General features: G+C 42.0%; 1 protein-coding gene across 3 annotated transcripts in view; it reads left to right on the plus strand.

Moving 5' to 3' along the window:
- The first annotated feature begins 559 nt into the window (after positions 1-559).
- Positions 560-22,540, plus strand: part of sorcs1 (sortilin-related VPS10 domain containing receptor 1) — a 218,114-nt gene continuing 196,133 nt past the window's right edge. For all 3 annotated transcript variants that reach the window (XR_014603923.1, XM_084096285.1, XM_084096286.1), the window contains exon 1: positions 560-1,585. Coding sequence is in view for 2 of the 3 variants with exons in the window: in XM_084096285.1 (XP_083952411.1) it covers positions 908-1,585 (678 nt within the window). In the remaining variant the exon portion in view is untranslated. The remainder of the gene's footprint in view (positions 1,586-22,540) is intronic.

Here is a 22,540-nt window from a genome sequence, read left to right on the forward strand (position 1 = left end):
GAATTTGTTCAGAGACGTGCGAGAACATCAAATTAATCTCGAATTGAAATTCTTTGGTAAATCCTCGGTATCCGTTTCTAATTAGGCTATAGGGAGTTTAAGATGTCAGATAGATAAAGCCTATTATTTATATCGAATAGACAAATTTCTAGTTTCATTAACCACCACAGTTTTATAAATAGGCTCGTTTCATGAACCACCACAGTTTTATAAGTTCGTCAGAACACTAAATGGACGATAATAGAAGTAGCGTTCGTATATATGGTAACATATCGATGAAACATCGTAATTATTGTTTAACATTAGGCTAAATCACATTTACATGTCACAAGTATACCACTAAAATGGTTTAAGACGTTTGACAATTCGTTTCCGCGACTTCGAGAAAATTGCTAACAGAAATTAATTTAAGTCGTCATTTAATTTGCACACTGCTATTAGTAGGCTACCCAATATACAGCTAATAACTCCCACATCCAGACAAACCGTCTTGTCTCTCTGATACAATTTACTCAAGCTCTGAGTGAAATTCGTTTTCTGTTCGTCTGAAAGTTCCGTCACCGAGAATCAATGCGACGAACGAAATCACTCCAACTGCGTCAGTATATTTTATTGCAGAATGCATTGTTGGAAAATGTCTGGGTGAATTTGAATGTTGTGGCGCTGGAAATAATCGTGTCTTTATGGTCTTGCTCTCCTCTGTAATCCCCCGAGCTCCTCCCCTCAGTGAGTGTAGAGCTTCATTTGATCAAATCCTTCAAGTTGGAGCGCTTCGCTGAATAGCACTTTTCTCACAACATCTCAACTGAGGCTGCCTCACCGCGCTGCAACTTGTACGAGGACTTGTTTCCGTCAATAACTGACGCTAAATAGAGGAAAAGGACACTGTATCCCGTTGTTATCAGCGATGGAGAGGGGGATCAGATATTGCCGGGTTAATGTTAGTGCTTTATGCACCCTGCTTTTGGTTTTGTTCGCTTGGGTTCCGGTGACCAAAACAGTGATAACTTGCAGGTCATGTCACCTGGTGGATAAGTGGAGCGGTCGGGAATTATTGGTGAGGATGGAGAGTGGTGTCGACTCTGGTAAAGTTAGTGGAAAAAATGGAGACGGGTCAACGGCGCTGTTTAATTCGGCTGGTGCTGAAACTGCTCTGCCCGACTGCGGAGCAACCGAACACGGCGAACACGCTCACCCTGTGCGTAAAAGGAATACAGAAAGGCTTCGCTCAGAAAAAATGCCTCCCGATGATAAATGGAAGTCGATGCGCAGTAATGGCAAAGTTTATAATCTCAAACGGGCAGGTTCTCAAGGTTCAGCCCCTGGAGATCACCATCACCGAGTGCGGAGAAGCACCCAGGGACCCGGCTCACCCGCAGGTGCGCGCTCTCTACCGCCTGTTGGCAACAGCACCGCGCCAGCTGCGCGCCGCGTCCGCCGCTCTGAGCTGAGGTGGAACAGGGAAGAGCGGAGAACGGCCACATCACGACAGGAGGAGCTGAAACTTACCAGCTCTACCTTTGCACTGACAGGGGATTCCGCTCACAACCAAGCCATGGTGCACTGGTCCGGCCAAAACAGCAGCGTAAGTGAAAACAAAAACAAAAAAACAAACACGCAGTTTATTTTATTAAAGCTGTGAAAACACTGCTGAAATCTTTCGAAGTTATATCCATATATTGGGATCTAAACGAGTGTTTCCGAAAGTGCTTGTGTCGGTGTAGAGGCTGTGTGAGGGGTTTGGGGTGCAGAGATGAACAGATGTCCATTGTTGATGTCCAAGAGATTGCTTCATATGCGTTTCACGGCAGTTTTTTTTTTTTTTTTTTTTTTTTTTTTTTTTAACTGACGTGGTCTTTGATTATAATGGACACTTTTCCTGTGCAACACGTTTCCCACTTTCCCACATGCTTGTTTGTGATGTTGAGATGTTGGCTCACCATCTCTTTTGAATGTTAAGCGTCAACTGTGTTGCTTTGGAGTCCCTTCTGTAAAAAAACAAAAACAAAAAAAACCACACACATTAAATCAGCTTAAAATACTCTTTTGGCCAGGCTGGTCTGCTGTGTGTTTTTAAAGGGATTTTCGCCACTTTTAAGCTGGTCTGTGGACTAACTTGTCGACTGTCTAAGTCAGCTAAACACCAGCTTGGCCAGGCTATGAGACCATCTCAAACCAGACAGCACATCAGTTTATGTTGGCTGGATGTGTGTGTGTGTGTGTGTGTGTGTGTGTTTCTGCTGGGATATTTTTAGGTGATGCAGGGGTCTTGTTTGTTATACCTGAAACCCACTGCATACAGATCCACAATGACATGCATGTTATTAATAACACCAAATGTAGAAACAATAATGCACTTTTAAAATTTCAATACATTTTTAGTTTAATTTAAAATCTGCAAATTTTATAATGGGCCTTAGACAGGCTTTTTCACAAATTAGGCTTTTTGATTTCCAAAAGGAAATCAATGTTTACATGTCTTTGCACGCTATATAACATTTAAAGGGTCTATTTTCAATAATTATAATTAAAAAAGCGCTGATAACTCTTTTAGACCCTTCAACACTATATTCTAATCACAAATGTCATTAGTCCTAATCCTTCCTTCCTTCCTTCCTTCCTGTATTGTGATAATTTGCTTATGACTATTTTGCACTGAGCTATAATGAGCATTTCCCACAATTCTCCCGTGCAGTATATCAAATCAGAGCAACTACATTTCAGATGTAATTCCTCATCCCCATTATATTTTCACTCCCTCGCTTGACAGAGCAGATGTTTTTCTTGCCTTCAGGTAAAATCTGAGGGCATTTTCTAATTTAAACACTGTACTCACTAACACGACACATTAGTTAGTGAGATGACAGTCAAGCACTGAAAACTTTCAGGACAGATACAGGGAGAAAGTAACCTCAGGGGAATGAACTTCAGTATGTCCCACTAGCTGAACTCAATCATTTTGACTCAGAGTTGCTTCCATTATCATATTCCTTAATTGAATTTTCCCAGTGTTGTGCTGTATGAATAGCATATTCAGTAGACTCAATATATATGGTATCTTTCGTTCTCTGTAGGTATACAGGGAAACTTAACAATGGGCAAAGTAAAAAAGATGACTTTCATTAAGTATTCAGTCTCATTGCAGTATAAGGAATAATTGAGTAGGCCGGGAGTTTCTTTCCTTAGGTAGTGTATGAATAAAGAAACAGCTGTAGTTTATAATGATTTTTTTATTGTGCAAATGTAAATGAAGATTAATGTTGGCTGGATCTGTGACGCGTCATATCACAGATGTTTGAAGAAAAGTTGAAGTATGGGTTTTGGCCAATGTTGGGTGTACCGCATTACAAGTAACTTGAGTTATGTAATCAGATTACTTTTTTCAAGTAACTAGTAAAGTAATGCATTACTTTTAAATTTACAACAAATTATCTGAGTTACTTTTTCAAATAAGTAACGAAAGGTACTTTCTTTTCCCATGTATTGACTGACAGTTCTCCATGTTGAGAGAAATCGTGAGTGAGGTGTTGTATGGGCTGTGTAAACATAATGGATCTGACTGCATTTACTCATCTAACTTTGACAAAAACAGATTCAAAGTTCCTCAGAATACTTTATGTATTTAGTCTCAATTTATTAATCAGTGGCTGAATCCGAAATCGCCCCCTATACCCTCAAATAGGGCATTATTTGAGGGGACATCCATTTGTAGCGGTGTCCGAAACCATAGTGGATGTTACCAAGTGCACTCATTCAATCCCACATTGCACTGCAATAACGAGTGTACAGCCGATGTACACTCAAAGGCTGTCTGAATTCACTGACTCGTTTAAATTTTTTACTTATTATTTCTTTATTAAAGAAATAAGAATGGAACTTTCTTCTCCTGTGTCCTATTCTTCTGTGATCCAGAATGACAGCACAGCTGAAAGGTTTGTTTGAGCGGCGCCCTCTACTGTACAGGCGTGAATTAGCATTTCCTTCATGTCAATGTTTTTATGGATTTTCATGTGTAGTGCTTACAGATTATAACTGCAATATCGTTGTATATTTTACATATTGTTATATTATTTTTATATTTATTAACATTCCTCAAGGCGTGCAAAGGCTGCTTTCTTGCTACGCACAATTTCAGGCTACGCACAAGTTAATTCTAAAGGGGAAAAAGACAGATAAACAAAGGATGTCACTGCGTTAAAGCCATCTTATACAATCTATTCAGTCAAGGGCAATGGGGTGACTATTTTTGCCATAGATAACTTCTTGTCAGAAAGCAGAAGGAGAGAATCAACTTTTTTGTAGCCAATTAGTAAGTAGTTACTTGCAAAAAGTCTCTGAAAACACTGTAAAATATGCAAACAACACCAGTTGTCATATGTGATACAGTCTCACGCTAATGGAGCTCAAATCTATTTCTGGCCTCTTTTAGTGCAACACTTGTAAGGAGAAAGAGCAATATATCTGATCTTATAACACTATGTTACCAACTGACAAAAATGCAATTAATTGGATGGTTAAAAACATATTATGCAGTCAACACCGATTCAAGCCTGAACTGCACGATGGTTTGCTAGATGTGGAAAGCATCATAACTAGTTTGGAGTTGTTTCAAGTTTCTTTTTCTTTTCTTTTTTTTTTTTGCAGGGTGGTTTCTACATCTAAGTGCTCACCTGATATGAAACATATCAATCACCCCTCCCCAATATGTATTGTTCCAATACAGCTTTACAAAGAATAGTGCCTTGCAAACCTGCTTGACTAATACTTTATTTCCAACCTGAGTGATATTGAGGTTGTATTTCTTTTTATTGAGTAATAAATCCCATATTTTTTTTTTCTTCGAAAGGCACATAAACTTCAACTGTCAACAACAGTCATGCCAGAACTAATGTATTCCACCACTAAAACATCTTGCTATTCAGTGTCCTTTCTTGACCCCTAACACAAATAATGCACAAACTTGTTTAAAACTTTTTCGTTTTTTAGAAACGTTAGACTGAAAAAGCTATTTTATATTTTAAAATGAGAGTGAAAAAGAGAGAAATAAAAAAAACCTATAAAAGCAAAAACATCCTGTGCAAGCGTTTGTTGGTGCACAGCTGAAGGGCAACCATTTTTATTTTTCTGATATGAACGGTAGCTCTGCCATAAAGTATTTGGCAAGCAATGTAAATGAAGACAAATAGCACTGAAAATGCCTTTGCTAGACAAAAACGAACAGCCACCACAAACATTTTACCCTTCGAGATAATTTCGCCTGTTGAAACAAATAACTCTCCGGTGTAACCGCATTCCAAACATTCAATACCAGGTAATTTTTTTAAGCTCTTGAAAAATGAATAGCGCCCTACTGGAAATGGCAAACTCATAGCAGTATGGCACATTGACATATTGCTAGCATTACAAACCGGTCGTAGTTCAAGCTATAATTCAGTTTAAGTCAACATGAATACCGAACTGAGCGTATTTACTTTCTTTATACATGTTCCTGGTCAAAATGTGATCGATTCATCGGTGGATGTAATTCCAGAGAAAAAGGTCTCATTGCCAACATAAAATGAGTTACGACTGTACAATATCACAAACACAACATACATTTTTATTTTTTGTTAAATTTAATGAATTAATCAGCTTATAAACATACTATATCACTAGAATTTTTACCAGTTTAACATTATGTCAGCATTTCTTCTTTTTGGCATAAAAAGGTTCTTTAAAGGTGATCTAAGTAACTTTTTTACCTTAACTGAACAGCTTCGGAGTCATTGGAATGGTTATATTACTTATTTCGGGTTGAATGGTGGTCGTTTCGCACCCCCCTGGTGCCCGTGAGCGGAAAATACGCACTTGCAACTTTGAGCCGGCGGACCGCAAGGCCGCCGCGTCAGGAAGTCTCGCGTGATATCAGGTCTCGCGATGTAAACAATTGCTTTACGGCCAAAAGAAATCTGCTAAAATGCTGTCATTATTGCGCTCCCTCACGCTGTTCGAACCCGAATGAAGAAGACGTTTTAAAGAATGTCCCATCTGCTTTGATGCCGTTGATCTACTAGCCTCTGGTGTCTGAGAATCGCCAACAAGTTTTTACAACAGTGTTGTCAAATATCTATTCCGAAGCTGTAGGGGGAGCTCTACAGAGAAACCTGCGAGCAAAAAGCGAGAATACAGCGAAGAAATCCCGAAACTACTGAGCCCTGCTTTAAAATTGAGTCAAGAAACCTTCAGTTCTCTATTGAACCCCATTAACCCTAAAACAGGCAACGTGACTCACGAGTCACATAGTTTTTATTGTCTTTTTTGGGGCATAAGAATGATTTCTTCATCAAATCCTTTTATCATTTATCACAGCCTGGTCTGTCTTGAGTATGCTGGTCACATGATTTGCTTCAATTTTTTGTGATAAATTAGTCAGCCTGACCTAAATCCAACATGGCTACCGGTGGTGCAGGACATTCAGATTTTGAGGAAAGTAAATATATATTAAACTTACTTATCTTCTGGAAAAATAATAATAATACTGCTAATATTAATTGTGAACATTGTCTTAAAGTGCTGAAGAAGAAAATTAATTAATATGTTGTTCATGTTATTATTTAGCACGTTTTTAACTCCTGAGTCACGTTGCCTGTTTAGGGTATAAAAAAGGATTAACCCTAATTTTGTACCTGTTTGTACAAAATCTTTGTATTTTGAGTTCCCTTTCAAGGGAACTCCCGTTGCGTCGAGAATGACGCTATGGGGAACGCTTTGTGTGATGACGTCTTGAAGCACATGTAAAATCAGTCCAATGGTGTGGCGGAACGTCAGAGGCGGGTGACGTCACGTACCAGGAAGCTATAAAAGCCGGCCCGAAACAGAAAACGAAAGCTTTCTGAGTCTTCAGTCGCGCTCTGTGTTGAATCTGTCCTTGTTATTTGGTGTTGTCTGTCTATATATATATATATTCAGTATGGCGAGCAAGCAGCAGTTTAGAGTGTGTGTCCATCCCTGCCCGCGTTATTTAACGGGAGGTGACACACACACTCTTTGTGTTGTTTGTTTGGGAGAGGAGCATGCCCAGTCAGCACTCGAGGGTGGTGACTGTGTGCATTGCTGTGCGCTTCCATTGCGTACGCTCCGATCCCGGTTGGCACGGTTCAATCCCGATCACGTTCCCCAGGGCTCTGGTCCCGCTGCTGCCGAGGCACAGCGTCGATCTCAGACCTGGGGTTCGCAAATGGATCTATCAGTGGATGTTGAGACGGGCTCTGCCTTATCTCAGCAACCTTCTGATAGATCCAGTGCCTCTCATCAGGGTGTGGAAGCACGCGCTGCGGTTTCTTCCCCCCCGATGGAGGCACCAATACTGCAATTGTCCAGCTCTGAGGAGTTGGACGTTGTTAGTGTTGAAGCTGAGTCTGAGGATTCGCCACCTCAGTCTCATGCTTTTGAGGAATTGCTCGATGTTGTCACGAGAGCAGTTCACAGATTATCTATTGAGTGGCCAGAGGATAGGCAGGACGTTCGCTCGAAAAGTAAGCTCGACGAACGCTTCCTGCCATCTCGTGCACAGCCTCAGAGAAAAAGCCTTCCGTTTTTCCCCGATCTCCACACCGAGGTGTCGAGATCGTGGGGGAAACCTATGTCTTACAGAGTTTACACAACACAAACCTCTCACTACTCTTCCATTCACAATTATAAAGAGCATGGTTATGGGGAGATGCCGAAGGTGGAAGAGACGCTCGCGAGCTATCTCTCTCCAGCGACGGCATCTTCCTTGAAGGCTCCCTCTCTTCCCTCTAAACCAGTAAAATTTACTTCATCGCTGGTTCATAAATCATATGCAGCCGCTGGTCAAGCTGCAGCGTGTCTGCATACGATGTCTATCATGCAGGCCTATCAGGCTGAATTATTGGGGGATTTAGAGGAGGGCGGGGGTATTGGTCCAGACACAGTGGCTGAACTACGCAGAGCCACGGATCTGTCTCTCAGGGCCACCAAGGAGACCGCTAAATCAATCGGGCGGTCTATGGCAGCCCTGGTGGCCACTGAGAGGCATCTGTGGCTCAATCTGAGCGACATAAAAGAAAAAGAAAAACATGTTCTCTTAGATGCTCCGGTTTCCACTGATGGTCTATTTGGTGATGTTGTGAACAGTGCGATAGCTAAATCACAAGAGGCCTCTAAACAGGCAGTTGCACTCCAAAGACTTCTCCCCCGCCGTTCATTCTATGAGGCTGCTGAGCGGGAGCAGCCTCACTCCTCTAAAAAGAGCGCTAGCCATCGTGCCACTCAAAAACAGAGTGTGTCCTCTCGTGCTCCCCCACAAAAATCTCGGGGACACGGAGGGCGCTCTCAAACCCAGCAGCCCTCGAGGGGTAGAACGGATCTGCGGACCGTTATTACCGCCAAGAAGGCTGCTGGGAAAAAGTCCTGACGTCCGAGGGCTCAGGACAAATGAGGGTAGTCCCCCCCGAAGCAGAGCGGTTAACACCTCTTTTCACGGTGCCCGTCTCTCTTCGGTACCCTCAGGGGACCGTTCTGCCAACCCTGCCGCCTCAGGTGTTACAGGGCGCAGCGGTCTCCGGCGAGCACATATCTCAAGGACCACCCGGAAACGTAGTGGCCTCGGGATGCCCGCCCCCTCCGAGGAGGGTGTTAGAGCAGTCTGTTCGGTCGTTCCCTGCCGGTGCGCCGTTACAGGGCGACGAATGGACTACTCAACAACAACAAAATCCAGAAACCAGTCTCGAGAGGCTGGTACCTCTAGTAGAATCTTTGACAGCGTGGAAGCTACTGTCAAATGTTTCTCGTTGGGTCCTGCAGACCGTGGAAAAAGGGTATCAAATACAATTCAAAAGACGCCCACCTCGGTTTATGGGGGTCCTGCCCACAGTGGTGGGCCCCGAGCAGGTTCTGGTCATGGAACAGGAAGTGAACACTCTGTTAGAGAAAGGGGCCATAGAATATGTACCTCCCTCCGACAGGGAAACCGGGTTTTACAGCCGGTACTTCATTGTTCCGAAAAAGGACGGGGGATTGCGTCCCATTTTAGATCTTCGAGTTCTGAACGATTCAGTCATGCAGCTCAAGTTCAAAATGTTAACATTGAGACAGATCGTGCCACAGATCAGGTCCGAGGACTGGTTTGTCACGATAGATCTCAAGGACGCATATTTCCATATTTCCATCCGTCCGTGTCATTGGAAGTTCCTGAGGTTTGCTTTCGGGGGCAAAGCATACCAATATCGTGTTCTTCCATTCGGCCTAGCTTTATCACCCCGCACTTTCACCAAATGCATGGATGCAGCTCTGGCGCCGCTGCGCCTCCAGGGTATTCGCATCATGAACTACATCGACGATTGGTTGATTTTAGCTCAGTCGCATCAGTTGGCGGTTCAACATCGAGATGTTGTTCTCGCCCACATGAAAGAGCTGGGGTTACGGCTGAACGCCAAGAAGAGTGTGCTTTCTCCACTCCAGAGGACCACTTTTTTAGGCGTGGTTTGGGACTCAGTGTCGATGCAGGCGCGCCTGTCACCGCCACGTATAGAGTCCATCCTTGCAGCTGTGAAAAGTGTAAAGCTAGGCCAGCTACTCACTGTCAAACAGTTCCAGAGACTGTTGGGTCTCATGGCAGCAGCTTCCAACGTGATACCTTTTGGACTGCTGCACATGAGGCCCCTGCAGTGGTGGCTCAGGACCAGGGGGTTTTCCCCGAGGGGCAACCCATTTCGCACAATCAGGGTCACGCGGCGATGCTTACGTGCCCTGGTTATGTGGAAGAAACCTTGGTTCCTGTCCCAGGGCCCAGTGTTGGGAGCTCCTTGTCGTCGCAAACTGCTAACGACGGATGCTTCCCTCACGGGTTGGGGTCTGTGGGAAGACCATCATCGTTCCTGGCATATCAATCGCCTAGAGATGTTAGCTGTCTTCCGGGCTCTGAGGAGCTTTATCACAGATCTCAGGGGACACCATGTGTTAGTACACACGGACAACACGTCGGTAGTCGCCTATATCAACCACCAAGGGGGTTTGCGCTCGCGCCCGTTATCCAACTTGGCACGCCATATCCTCTTGTGGTCCCAGGGGAAGTTACTGTCACTCAGGGCAGCTTACATCCCCGGGGTCCAGAATATAGGAGCAGACACTCTGTCGAGGCAGGGGCCGAGGCCCGGGGAATGGAGGCTCCACCCCGAGGTGGTGGAGCTGATATGGAGGGAGTTCGGCCAAGCACAAGTGGATCTGTTTGCGTCTCGAGAGACGTCTCACTGTCCACTTTGGTTCTCCCTCACGCATCCAGCTCCTCTGGGACTGGATGCTATGGTTCAGACGTGGCCGAGGCTACGTCTGTACGCCTTTCCCCCAGTTGCTCTGCTCCCGGGAGTTCTGGAGAGAGTTCGCAGGGACCGGGTTTGCCTGCTTCTTATAGCCCCGCGCTGGCCGGGCAGAGTATGGTTTCCCGATCTGGTCTCCCTCCTCGACGGGCATCCTCTGGAGTTACCCGTCAGGAGAGACCTTCTGTCCCAGGCAGGGGGCTCAATATTTCACCCCCGCCCAGAACTGTGGAACCTGTGGGCTTGGCCTCTGAGGGGGCCCAGCTCATAGAGTCAGGTCTCTCAACTGAGGTTGTTGAGACCATTCTACAATCCAGAGCTCCCTCCACGAGGAAACTTTATGCCCTGAAGTGGAGAGTCTTCACTTCTTGGTGTAGTGACCGTCGGTTGGACCCAGTTAACTGCCCAATTGGTACAGTGCTGGAGTTCCTGCAGGACCGGTTCACAGCAGGTCTAACCCCGTCCACTTTAAAGGTTTATGTGGCGGCCATAGGTGCTTACCACATTCCTTTGGGTGGAATGTCTGTGGGGAAAGACCCTTTGGTATCTCGTTTCCTTCGTGGCACTTGGAGGCTGAGGCCTGCAGTTCGCTCTAGGGTGCCACCTTGGGACTTGTCCATTGCGCTACAAGGCTTGTCCCTGGCCCCCTTTGAGCCTATTGAGGAGGTTCCTGAGAAGTTTTTAACGCTGAAAGCTCTTTTCCTTCTTGCCATTTCCTCTCTCAAGAGAATAGGGGATCTCCAAGCGTTGTCGGTTGCTCCGTCATGCTTGGAGTTTGCTCCGGGTATGATCAAAGCATTTCTTCATCCGAGACCGGGCTATATCCCCAAGGTCCCCACTAATGTGGCCAGACCTATTGTTCTGCAGGCCTTCTGTCCTCCTCCCTTTCAAAATGCGGACCAGGAGGCTTATAATTTGCTTTGCCCAGTTCGGGCGTTAGACGCATATGTCCACAGAGCTGCCCTGTGGCGAAAAAGTGATCAATTATTTGTGTGCTTTGGGTCCCCTAACAAAGGAGGCCCGGTGTCTAAGCAAAGGATGAGTAAGTGGGTGGTCGAGGCTATCTCACTTGCCTATGAGGCGGCTGGGCAGCCTTCTCCTTTGGCTGTCCGGTCGCACTCGACGAGGAGTATGGCGGCCTCTAAGGCCCTTATATCAGGAGTTTCGTTACAGGACGTTTGTGATGCGGCAGGCTGGTCCTCACCGCACACTTTCGTCAGGTTTTACTCTCTGGATCTAGACTCTGCTCCAGGGTCTCATGTTTTATCTTCCTAGTGCTGCTCTCTAGATTACACACAGGACAGACATTCGTAGCTATGGAGGCGTTGGTATAGACGTTCCCCATAGCGTCATTCTCGACGCAACGGGAGTTCCCTTGAAAGGGAACGCCTCGGTTACGACTGTAACCTCGGTTCCCTGAAGAGGGAACGAGCGTTGCGTCGCCTTGCCATATCTCCTTCATGCCTGTCAGCTCGACTTCAGACTTTTACGAAGCTTTCGTTTTCTGTTTCGGGCCGGCTTTTATAGCTTCCTGGTACGTGACGTCACCCGCCTCTGACGTTCCGCCACACCATTGGACTGATTTTACATGTGCTTCAAGACGTCATCACGCAAAGCGTTCCCCATAGCGTCATTCTCGACGCAACGCTCGTTCCCTCTTCAGGGAACCGAGGTTACAGTCGTAACCGAGGCGTTTTTAATTCACTATATTACAATTAAATCCTAATCTAATCATGACAAACTATATATCGTTGGAAAGGTCTAAGACTCCTAAATAGATATTTTGGCACTGTTTTTTGTTACAAATTATGTAGGAACCATAATAGATGAATTTATGACCAGAGTGCACCTCAAAAAATCTACATCATAACAGGAGTTCTGGCATTTGTCACAAAAAGTTGATGCACACACTTTTAATAATTGAAACTTTGGTTTTCATGCTAAAAGTTCATAATAAAACATATAATCTAGAATTTGTCAATAAAAAATGATAAAATAATATTATCCTCTAAAAAGTATAATATATATATATATATATATATATATATATATATATATATATATAATCCTCTAAAATATATCTTACAAACTCAGAATTCATCCTGTGAAAACCATTTTGAAATGGGACGTTATGTTACCATAGAAACGGTATTCTAAATTCTTTTATCTGGCTCCACCCCTTTTGGGCGTAATCATGTTTCATAATTTATGATCAAAACCTTTTCTAATATTGACAAAATATTGTCAGAAAGGTCTGAGTCTCAAGGTTCGATATTTTGTGACAGAAGTGATATTTGGACAGAAATGTATTAATTTGTTACGGCAGAATGCATACAATTAAATTCAATGGAATGTATGTCACCCGGTGGCTATTTTTGGTATTACGCCTAAACAAAATCTCATGGGAACTTCAAGTTTTGTGATATCAACTTCAAATTTGGAACACAACTTGGTTAGATATATGGCTTTGATTTTATATTAATTTTAGAGTAAAAAATATTTTGTAAAATATATATTTTATATAAAAGAATATTAAGTACAGTATATTTGATTTACTGTAAATTTAAACTTCCATAACTTTTTCATACTTTCATTTTTTTAAGTGCACTTCAGCAATAATCTGCTGAGTATCTTCTTTAAAACAAGACCAAACGTAGGTCTATACCCACAATAATTATTGAATTACAACCATTTAAGTTTGAATAGTGCATTTTAATGTCCATTCTCAAAAAGGGGGCTGAGAGTTAAGGGGTTAAAGTACCATTTTATGGTAACGCAAGGTCCAATTTCACAGGCTGAATCTTGAGTTCGTAAGCTTTTGAATGATATATAATTTGTCAACATTAGATCAGAAGAAGTATAGGATATAATTGTTTTAAAAATGCAGTGGCAAGTGGGCCAGTAACAGTTAATAGATTAATGATTTGGTCCCTTTTTTATACCCTAATCAGGCAACGTGACCTGGGAGTCACAACTCATAAAATCCAAAATATATCAAATATTTCAAAAATTATTTTGGATATGTTTTACTTAAGTCCAGATGATATAAAAAAATTACATGAAATGATTTTTTGCTTATCATTTTCTACTCTTGCCTGTTTAAGGGTTAAACCTTTTTTTTCTTTCTATACGTTCAGTTCTGTTTTCATAGTGACTTTAACTGAATTTTTATTATAAATGTTGATTTCTGGTTGATGATTTAATAGCCATCTTAAAGGTGCTCTAGGTAGTTGAATGGTGGTGGTTTCGCACCCCCCTGGTGCCCGAGAGCGGAAAAAACTCACTTGCAACTTTGGGCCGGCGGGTCGGCGTCAGGAAGTATCGCGTGATATCAGATCTCGCGATGTAACGAATTGCTTGACGGCACTGCACACGTACACGCCCCCATTCAGGCACCGGCTAGCTATAAGCAAAGGGCAACGATAGATTGAGTTATGGCTGAGGCTGTAAAAAAGATGCAGAAAGCTAGGAAATCTTTGTCGGAGGACCAATGAAAGAGGAAACGGGCGTGTACGTACAGGCGTGTACGTGTGCAGTGCCGTCAAGCCGTCAAGCCGGAAGCCTCCGATATATATATATATATAAATATTTATGCTCATGCCCATTCTCCCAAAAACGTTCCCGGTTAAAATAATAGTATGCATGACAACACAATAAAAAAAAAAAAAAAAAAAAATCGCCATCAGTTGGAAAGAAAATATTGCTTTACTTGCCTCGGTAGACCTAACTGGTTTTGAAATAGCCGGTTCCTCTGCTCTGCTGGGTTGACAGCTGATCAGCTGGGTTGCTCGTGGCGAGGGGGGAGGGACTACAGTTCGTTTTTACGACAGAGTGTTTGAAAGCATTTACTACCAGACACTAGGGGGAGCTACATAGAGAAAAAACACTCAGACTTGCCTGGTGTCCCTTTAACTAGTTCATTCATTCGGCTCCACTTGAGTTCTGTCTTTCTTTTTTCTCTCAGATTCACGAATCAATCTATAAATAATGGAAGCTTCTGCTGGGGTTTCTATAGGGAACAAGCATGGCCGTTTGAGCGAGACATTTCATAAAGCAAGAGAGTAATGTGAAGATAATGGGATAAAATTAGATGCTGGTGCCTTCGTCTTATTGTTTTCTTCTTTTAAGACTTATGATTTTCTTACTGACCATTCGATTTAAAGTAGATCCCAATCCAGCAATTCCGCACTTTTGTTTTCTTCCAAATGTCACAGATGTTTATTGTTCTCAGAAATGTCATAAAAGAAAGATAAAATGGCATATTGTAGGCTTAATGTCTGACATTGAAGGGATGGTTCACCCAAAATGAAAATTCTGTCATCATTTACTCACCCTCAAGTTGTTCCAAACCTGTATGAATTTCTTTCTTCTGCTGAACACAAAATAAGATATTTTGAAGAATACAGTTGATGGGCTCCATTGATTTCCATTGTATTTTTTCTTCCCAATATGGGAGTCAATGGGGGCCATCAACTGTTTGTTTACCCATATTCTTCAAAATATCTTATTTTGTGTTCAGCAGAAGAAAGAAATTCATACAGGTTTGGAACAACTTGAGGGCGAGTAAATGATGAAAGGGTGAACTAAGTGCCAATTCAGAACTACTCACAATTACATTGATTGCCAAATTATTTTTTTGTTGCTTGAAGGTAGACATTAAAGATAAAAACTTTAAATGAAAATGTTTTTTTTATTTTTTTTTATACAGGTCTATATTAAATATTTAAACTACAGTACCTGTTAACATTATATCATGCACTGACTGTGATTTCAATGCGCTTTTATTCCAAAAATCTGGCCACAATTGCTTAATTTTATTTCTGTGAAAACTTTTGCATTATGACTTAAACGATTCACTGATTTTTTTAACTGAATCTCTGAAATCATCAGTTCAAAATAATTGATTTTCTAAAACTTTCCAACTTAAGGAAATTTTTGCAGTGCTAATAATAAAAACAGACCTTTCTTTATACTTAATATTAGTTTGAATTCCCTTTAATGATTAGAACTTGGTTATCCAGTAAGTGTTTTGAGAGTGTATGTTAATTAGTCTATAATTTTTCTTTACTACCTTGATTACTATAATTAAAAGGACTGAATCTGTTCCAGCTGTTCCTCCGTAATAGCATTTCAACTCAAAGTGTGATGTTAATATGAATGTATTAATAGTAGTATAAAGCACTGTTGGTGCAAAGGTCAAAAGTACATTTCTGTGCTATAACTATTGCATTGTTCTTTTTGACTGCTCTGGACAGTGCAATAGACAGTCATCTTCAAGTGATGTTGAAAGGTGTGTGAATATCAGAGAATTAGCTTGATGCTTCTGTCATCTTATCATCACACTACATTTAAGATTAAGTTTGATTGACATTTTGGAAAGAACATTTGCTTTCCGATGTAAATGATCGCTGGCTGAAAAACAAGTTGAGATAGTGGACTTGTCTACTATTCCCTTATGTAAGTGTGACTTCATTTCTTGTCCAGCTCCATACGTTGTTTCACAGTGTAGTCAAGCTGCAATATATTTTCAAGATATTAGATTCAATTTCAGTTCAACACAAGTGTGTTAGTCAGACTCAAGGTAACATAACCTGTTATGTAGTCATGATTACACTTTGCTGTATGACTCATAAAGACCAAGATGTAAACACACACACACACACACACACACACACATTCTTGTACATCTATCTTTATGAGGACATTCATTGACACAATGCAATCTCTAGCCGCTTACCCTAAACTTACCCATCACAAATAAGTGCCTAACCCGAACCCTGACCCTAAACCTACCCTTAACCTAATTATAACCTTATCCCTAAAACCAAGTCTTGACCCTCAAACAGGCCTTTAAAGGGGTCTCAGAAAGTGAGGACCGGACAAACTGTCCTCATTTTCTCTTTGTCCTCACTCCAATAGTCTAAAACTCAAACTGGTCCTCACAAACACACACACACACACACACACACACACACACACATATTTAAATTTCACAGTCTTGAATACGAAACGTGTCGAAATGTGGCCATTTGTGGCTCTGCTGTTGTTGTATTGTTTCAGAATTTCAGAAAGACTGGCACTTTTGCATGGGAGTAAGTTCATTTGTATCTTCTAATAAGGATCAGCAATTAATGACTATATAACCGTCATCGCTGTATTTCGTGATAAATAATACAGGAAGCCAAATGCAAGTGTTTAATAAGAGAACTTCTCAAAATGATCACTAACAGATTAAGTGTTAACTTCACTCTGAGTGGAGAGAGAATAACACGGTGAGAGAAACACGTCTAACAGAATGAGAGATAAACAAGAGTGACATAGCACTGTGCGGAGAGAACACACAAGTCTTTTTCTCCTAGCATGCATTTCATTCTTTTTGACAGGGGTGAGTGCTAGCAGTACTTAAAGCTAGTCAGGGGGTTTCCGTATCCCAGAATGCAGTGGAAAACACCCATCTCAGCCATAGGCAGCCTGCTCTGTGTATATCTGTGGCACAAATTGAATTTCAAGCAATCTGTAGCCCTCAGGAACAGAAATGAAAATGCCAAAGAAAACATTTTTTTTTTTTCAGTAGAAGCGAATCATGCTGAGAGATGAGATGACGGATTGTGATAATTGTGCGAGTTAGCCGTTGCATGCTGGAAAATGCCACGGCTAAACTTCACAAATCTACCGAGATTACAACATCTGAATAAACCAATTATTGCTATTGCCTCGCATGCTGTCAGCGATTATTACCTCTCTTCTCCTCTCAAGAGCAAAGCAATTTGGTGATATTGACATCTGTGTTATGATTGACTCCAGACTAAATGGCAGTTAAGGGATTAATCCACGTAAATGTCTAGTAATAAACCAGCTATTATGAAAAAATGATATATAGACTAATTCTTGAGTGTGGAAAGCTTCGACTGAAATGCCCAAAAGAGCGACGGGGGGCAATCAACTCCTTTAAAAATTATATTTAATGCTCACTTTTTATGTAATTGAAGTTGTGTTTGCCTGTGCAAAACTTGGCACCATAATGTTAGGGTGTTTTGGGTGGTTATGCAGTTGTGAGTGGTTTTGGCATGCAATTTCAGGATGTTCTAAGTAGTTGCTTGGGTGTTTTTGGTGGTTGTCAAGTGGTTTTCCTATAGTCAAAAGAGCCCACCTTCAAGTTACTATGATATTCTGGTAATTCAGCCTGGTCTCATTCACTGTAAAAAAAATTAAATGATCAATAAGTTATGACAACATATGTTTTTACATTGCTTTAACTCATCAAAATAAGTTAAACACAACTTTTTCATGTTAAAAAGATTATACTAAAAAGTCAGTTTAATGTAATTTAAGTTGAAAATACTTAAACATCAAAGTTGATTGTACTTAAAATTTTTATTCCCATCATGCCTGCTGAGCCAGAGACTGTTCCCGTCGTGCTTGCCCAGCCAGAGACTGTTCCCGTCGTGCTTGCCCAGCCAGAAACTGTTCCCGTCGTGCTTGCCCAGCCAGAGACTGTTCACGTCAGGTCAACCGTGCTTGTGTCTTCGGACAAGGTGGCCGCTGCATCTGAGACAGTTTCAGAGGATACAGCAATCATGATAGTCGCCACAGCTCTTTTGTGTGTTTGGGCAGCACATACATCGGCTCCAACCTGCGAGCTCTCGGACAAGATGGCTTCCACACCTGAGCCCTCGTCTCCGGCCAAGATGGCCGCCGCCACGCCTGAGCCCTCATCTCTGGCCAAGATGGCCGCCGCCACGCTTGAGCCCTCGTCTCTGGCCAAGATGGCCGCCGCCATGCCTGAGCCCTCGTCTCCGGCCAAGATGGCCGCCACCACGCCTGAGCCCTCGGCAAAGATGGCCGCCGCCACGCCGCCTGAGCCCTCAGCCATGAAGGTCGCCACCACGTCTGAGTCTGTCCCTGATTTTGTCCCTGAGTATGTCCCTGATTAATAACTCCGCTCAATAATTTTTTTTGGGGGGGGGCTATAGGTCCCCAGTCATAGTGGCCAGGCCGGATGCCCACGGAAAGGCCACAAAGGCCGATCCGCCATGGCAGCCTGAAGGGTCGTCTCCGCCCTGGCCGCCTGCACAACCTGCTCCGCCCTGGTCTCCCGAGCTGCCGGCACCGCCCTGGAGTCTACATACCCTGCTCACCCCCACAACCCCCACCCCCCTCCCCAGTTGCACCATCTACGCCGCAAGGACGCGCCTACCGGGAGGGGGGAGTACTGTCAGGGTTATGTTTGTTGATATGTTTCTCTGTTCACTTCTGAGTTTGTTAAACTTCTAGTCTGTTTATCAGTTCTCCTCTGTTCCCTTCCTGTTTGTCTCCTTGGTTACTAATTAATTAGCTTCCTCGTTTCAGGTGTGTTGTGTTAATTAGTCTCGTTAGTTCGTCTTGTTTGCTATTTTCTGTCTGTTCCTTGTCTTATAATATTTGTAGTTCTATGTGATTTGTGGTTGTACGTTTTCATGATTCCTTGATAACAGCCACCCACCCATGACAGCAACAAAGAATCACAAACGGCAGTTTTACAGTAATACTAATGTAATGCGGTCACAGGTGTATGTTTGTTGAGTAATTTACAATGGCCGCAAACGTGACTCAACCAATCAGAATCAAGGACTGGAACTATTCGTTTTATAATAGACATTCTACTATAAGTAACTTTTCAACTACATGTCAAATAATTCTCACTAGAGTATTAGTAGACTGTAGTAGACTGTCAGATTAGGGTTTGGCTGACATGTACAGCAGTTGTAAAGTTACTTATAGTCAGTAGAATGTCTGTTAGGGAGTGTTAACAGATATTAAGCAGACAGTCTACTAATACTCTAATGACTGCTAATTGAGAAACGTTATTTTTAGAATGTTGAAAGTAGACCATTGAAATAAAGTGTAACCCACAAATGGCGTGACAAATTACTACAGTATATGCTCATGTAATTCTCAGGGTATTTAAAAGAAAGAAAGAAAGGTACTGATAATATACAGCTGTGTGTGTGTAGGTGCTAGGGTGAGGCGAGGTGTGAGATACAGTCTGAGGGAATCAGCGCGGATCTCTGTGGAGCACAGAAAAGCCAAATCAATCTTACACGTGTAATTGACATTCCCTCTAGATGCCATTAAACATGCAGCACCTCAATACTGGCTGCTGCCACGCTACAACCCAAACCTGCTCACACCCTCCAAACTAGCTGACAACCAAAAACAACTGGGAAATGCTTCAAGACATTGATGCAGAGGCCCAAATGGATTGAAAATGCAGCAGCCAGGCCCTATTTTTGAACTAGATTTGGCTTAGTGGACGTAATCGGCCAGGCGTAGGTTAGAGGAGGGATGGAGAATCCCACTGCATTCAGAACAGGGTGTTTGTTTCAGAGAGTTTGTTTCTGATGTATGAGGTGAAATTGACAAACTGTTGTCCTATTGCAAAGAGACAGCAGTGCCTTGAGCACTATCCGAAATTGCTGAGACTAAGTCAATTTAAACACATTCCAGGTAGTCTAAAGATACTACCAGTGTTGTTTTATTGCAATTTTTTAAAGGAATAGAAGATAATTTCCACCACATAAGAAAAAAAAATCCTTGTGTAAATCATTATTATGTTGTGGGTATGACATAAATGCCATAGTTATGACTACCTGACTAGCTTTAATCTCATAGAATGATGACAGAATGACATGACAGAAACTTTATAGCACCATCTAAATTATTATATTATATTATATTATTATTATTAATTATGAGACAAGTCAAGTATGAGATAAAAAGTCAACGTTTCAAAGTATGAATTTTTATCTCATCATTTCAATCTTATAATTAGTACTTGTTTGGCATAATGTAAACAGTTTTTCCTCATAATTATGACTTTTGGGGCCAGTTTTACTAACATTTTGCACCAGAACAAACCCTCTTTTGGTGTTAAAAACTACTGTCAGGATTTTAAATGATGTCCTTTTTGGAGCTTGAAAGATTCAGGGCCCTATTATACATCCGGTGCAATGCGGCGCCAGGCACGACGCAAGTGTGTTTTGCTAGTTTCAGCACGACGCAGTTATCAATTTCACGTTCTGTGTCACTTTGTTTAAATAACAAATGCATTTGTGCCCATCTGTTTGCCATGGGCTGTTGGTCTGAAAACGAGGTGTGTTCAGGCGCATTGTTGGCGCATTGCTATTTTGAGGCAACTGAAATAGACTGAAATAGACTAAATATTTTTTTTGCTATTTAAAGGGTGCATTAGTAATGTGCGCCTATAGGCGGGTGCACAACGCGCATACACTCTGCTTATTACACACAGGGATGTCCAGCAGCACACTAACCAAATATTACAAATAAAAGGATTACAATGTAAAATATTATTATTGTGTACATAAAGATATGGTGGAATCCGGCTTGTCCCGTAGATGTTCTGCTTGCACGCTTTAACCTCGTGCACGAGCAGATCCGTTTCCTCTCTGGAGAAGCGTTCAGTCTTTCCGCTTGCAAATTCCGTCATGTAAATAGCGAATCCGCCACGGCGCGAGCGCAACTGGCTTTTAAAGGGAATGGGAGAGGAGACTCTGGTTGGTTTATTTCACGTTACGCCCATAACACACCCATTACTCATTAAGAGAATAGGGACAACCCTTTTAGACCATGCGCCGGGTGCACCGACCATTTTTCCTGACGTTAAACTAGCAAAAGTGGATTCGGACACGCCCTAAATGCACTTGCGCTGTGTGCTTTAGACCATGCACTTAGATCGTTAAAATAGGACCCTTCGACTCTATTGATTTTTATAAAATGGACAAAAACAGCTGATACATTCTTCAAAATATCTTCTAATGTGCTCCACAGAAGAAAGAAAGCCTTACGAGTTTGGAACGAGTTTGGAATGACAGTATGAGTAAATGATGAGTAATTTTTTTGTTTTTTTTGGGGGGGGGGGGGTAAACTATCCCGCTAGCAGTGATTGTGATATCTCAAGGTTGCGCTGTAATATGAATAAAGTGACAGCTAAATGGCGTTGTCAGGCACAATGCACAGCTGTGCTACATCCACACCAAAACATTCATGTCTGGTCAACGGCAGTAAAAAAAAACAACCTAAATACATATTTTTTTTGGAAAGCAACATCAAACAGCTGTGGTGGAAAAATGCAGCTCCCTCTCTTTGAAGGTATGGCATATCAAAGGAAGGTGTAAATGAATATATTAAATAAGTAATGTAAAAAAAAAAAAAAACTCCTTTGAAGAGGCCTGCCAAACCAAACATTTAAAAAAAGCGATGTGTGCATTGATTGACTGAGTAGTTTTGAGTCGATTTCTTATTACCCATTTTTTTGTTTCTTTTTTCCTTGACGTTAAATGTGATTTGCGTTCAGAAGCGGTGTAGCGGACCAGCTCATGCGAGCTCTGAAAAAAAAAAAAAAGAAAGATTGTGGTATGGTATGTGCCTGTACTAGGCTAGGCCCATCTGTGTGAGACGTCTTTGAAAAGACACTTCGGAGATAGATGAAGACATCTGGAGGCACCTGCCGCATCTGCTTATGTCCAAACATGTTTACCTCACTTCCCTCAAGAGCGCTAAAAGACTGCGCTCCTCTTAGCCATAGCTTTGATCAAGTACCTCCGCGTGTCACCGTTTCCATGGCCGTTAGAAGACATTACCTCCTCCACCGGTCATTTATATTCAAAACAAACACATTACCAATTGAAATGATTCCACACGGCTTAAGCACTCATCAGCAGCCTCTTGTAAACTGTTTAATAATTAAATTACAGATCCAGTTATATGCTTAATAATAGACCTTATTCAGAGCAGCGCCATGATAGGTATGAAAGCGAGACTGTGAGGGATATACTTGCCATGTTTTCAATGGCAGTATATATACACAAATACGTATATATTTAAGATTTTTTAATTTATTTATATAAAATATTAATATATATAATATAAATTATGTATAAATATATATACATGCAAATATTTCTTAAATATATACATGCATGTGTGTTTATATATTCAAAATAATTATACACAGTACACACATATATTATGTAAACATAAACTTTTATTTTGGATGCGATTAATCGCGACTATCGTTGCCCAGCACTTGTTTTTTGCCTACTGAAACTTTCTTGGTAGTATATTTTCGCATTGTTTCATCCGCAGAACAATCCAAAAACACATTAAATGACAGTACAACCCACTGAAGAGATGTATGTCTATCCCTCACAGCCTCGCTTTCATTC

The sequence above is a fragment of the Abramis brama genome (genome assembly GCF_963993115.1).
Source record: "Abramis brama genome assembly, chromosome: 2".
Classification (NCBI taxonomy): Eukaryota; Metazoa; Chordata; class Actinopteri; order Cypriniformes; family Leuciscidae; genus Abramis; species Abramis brama.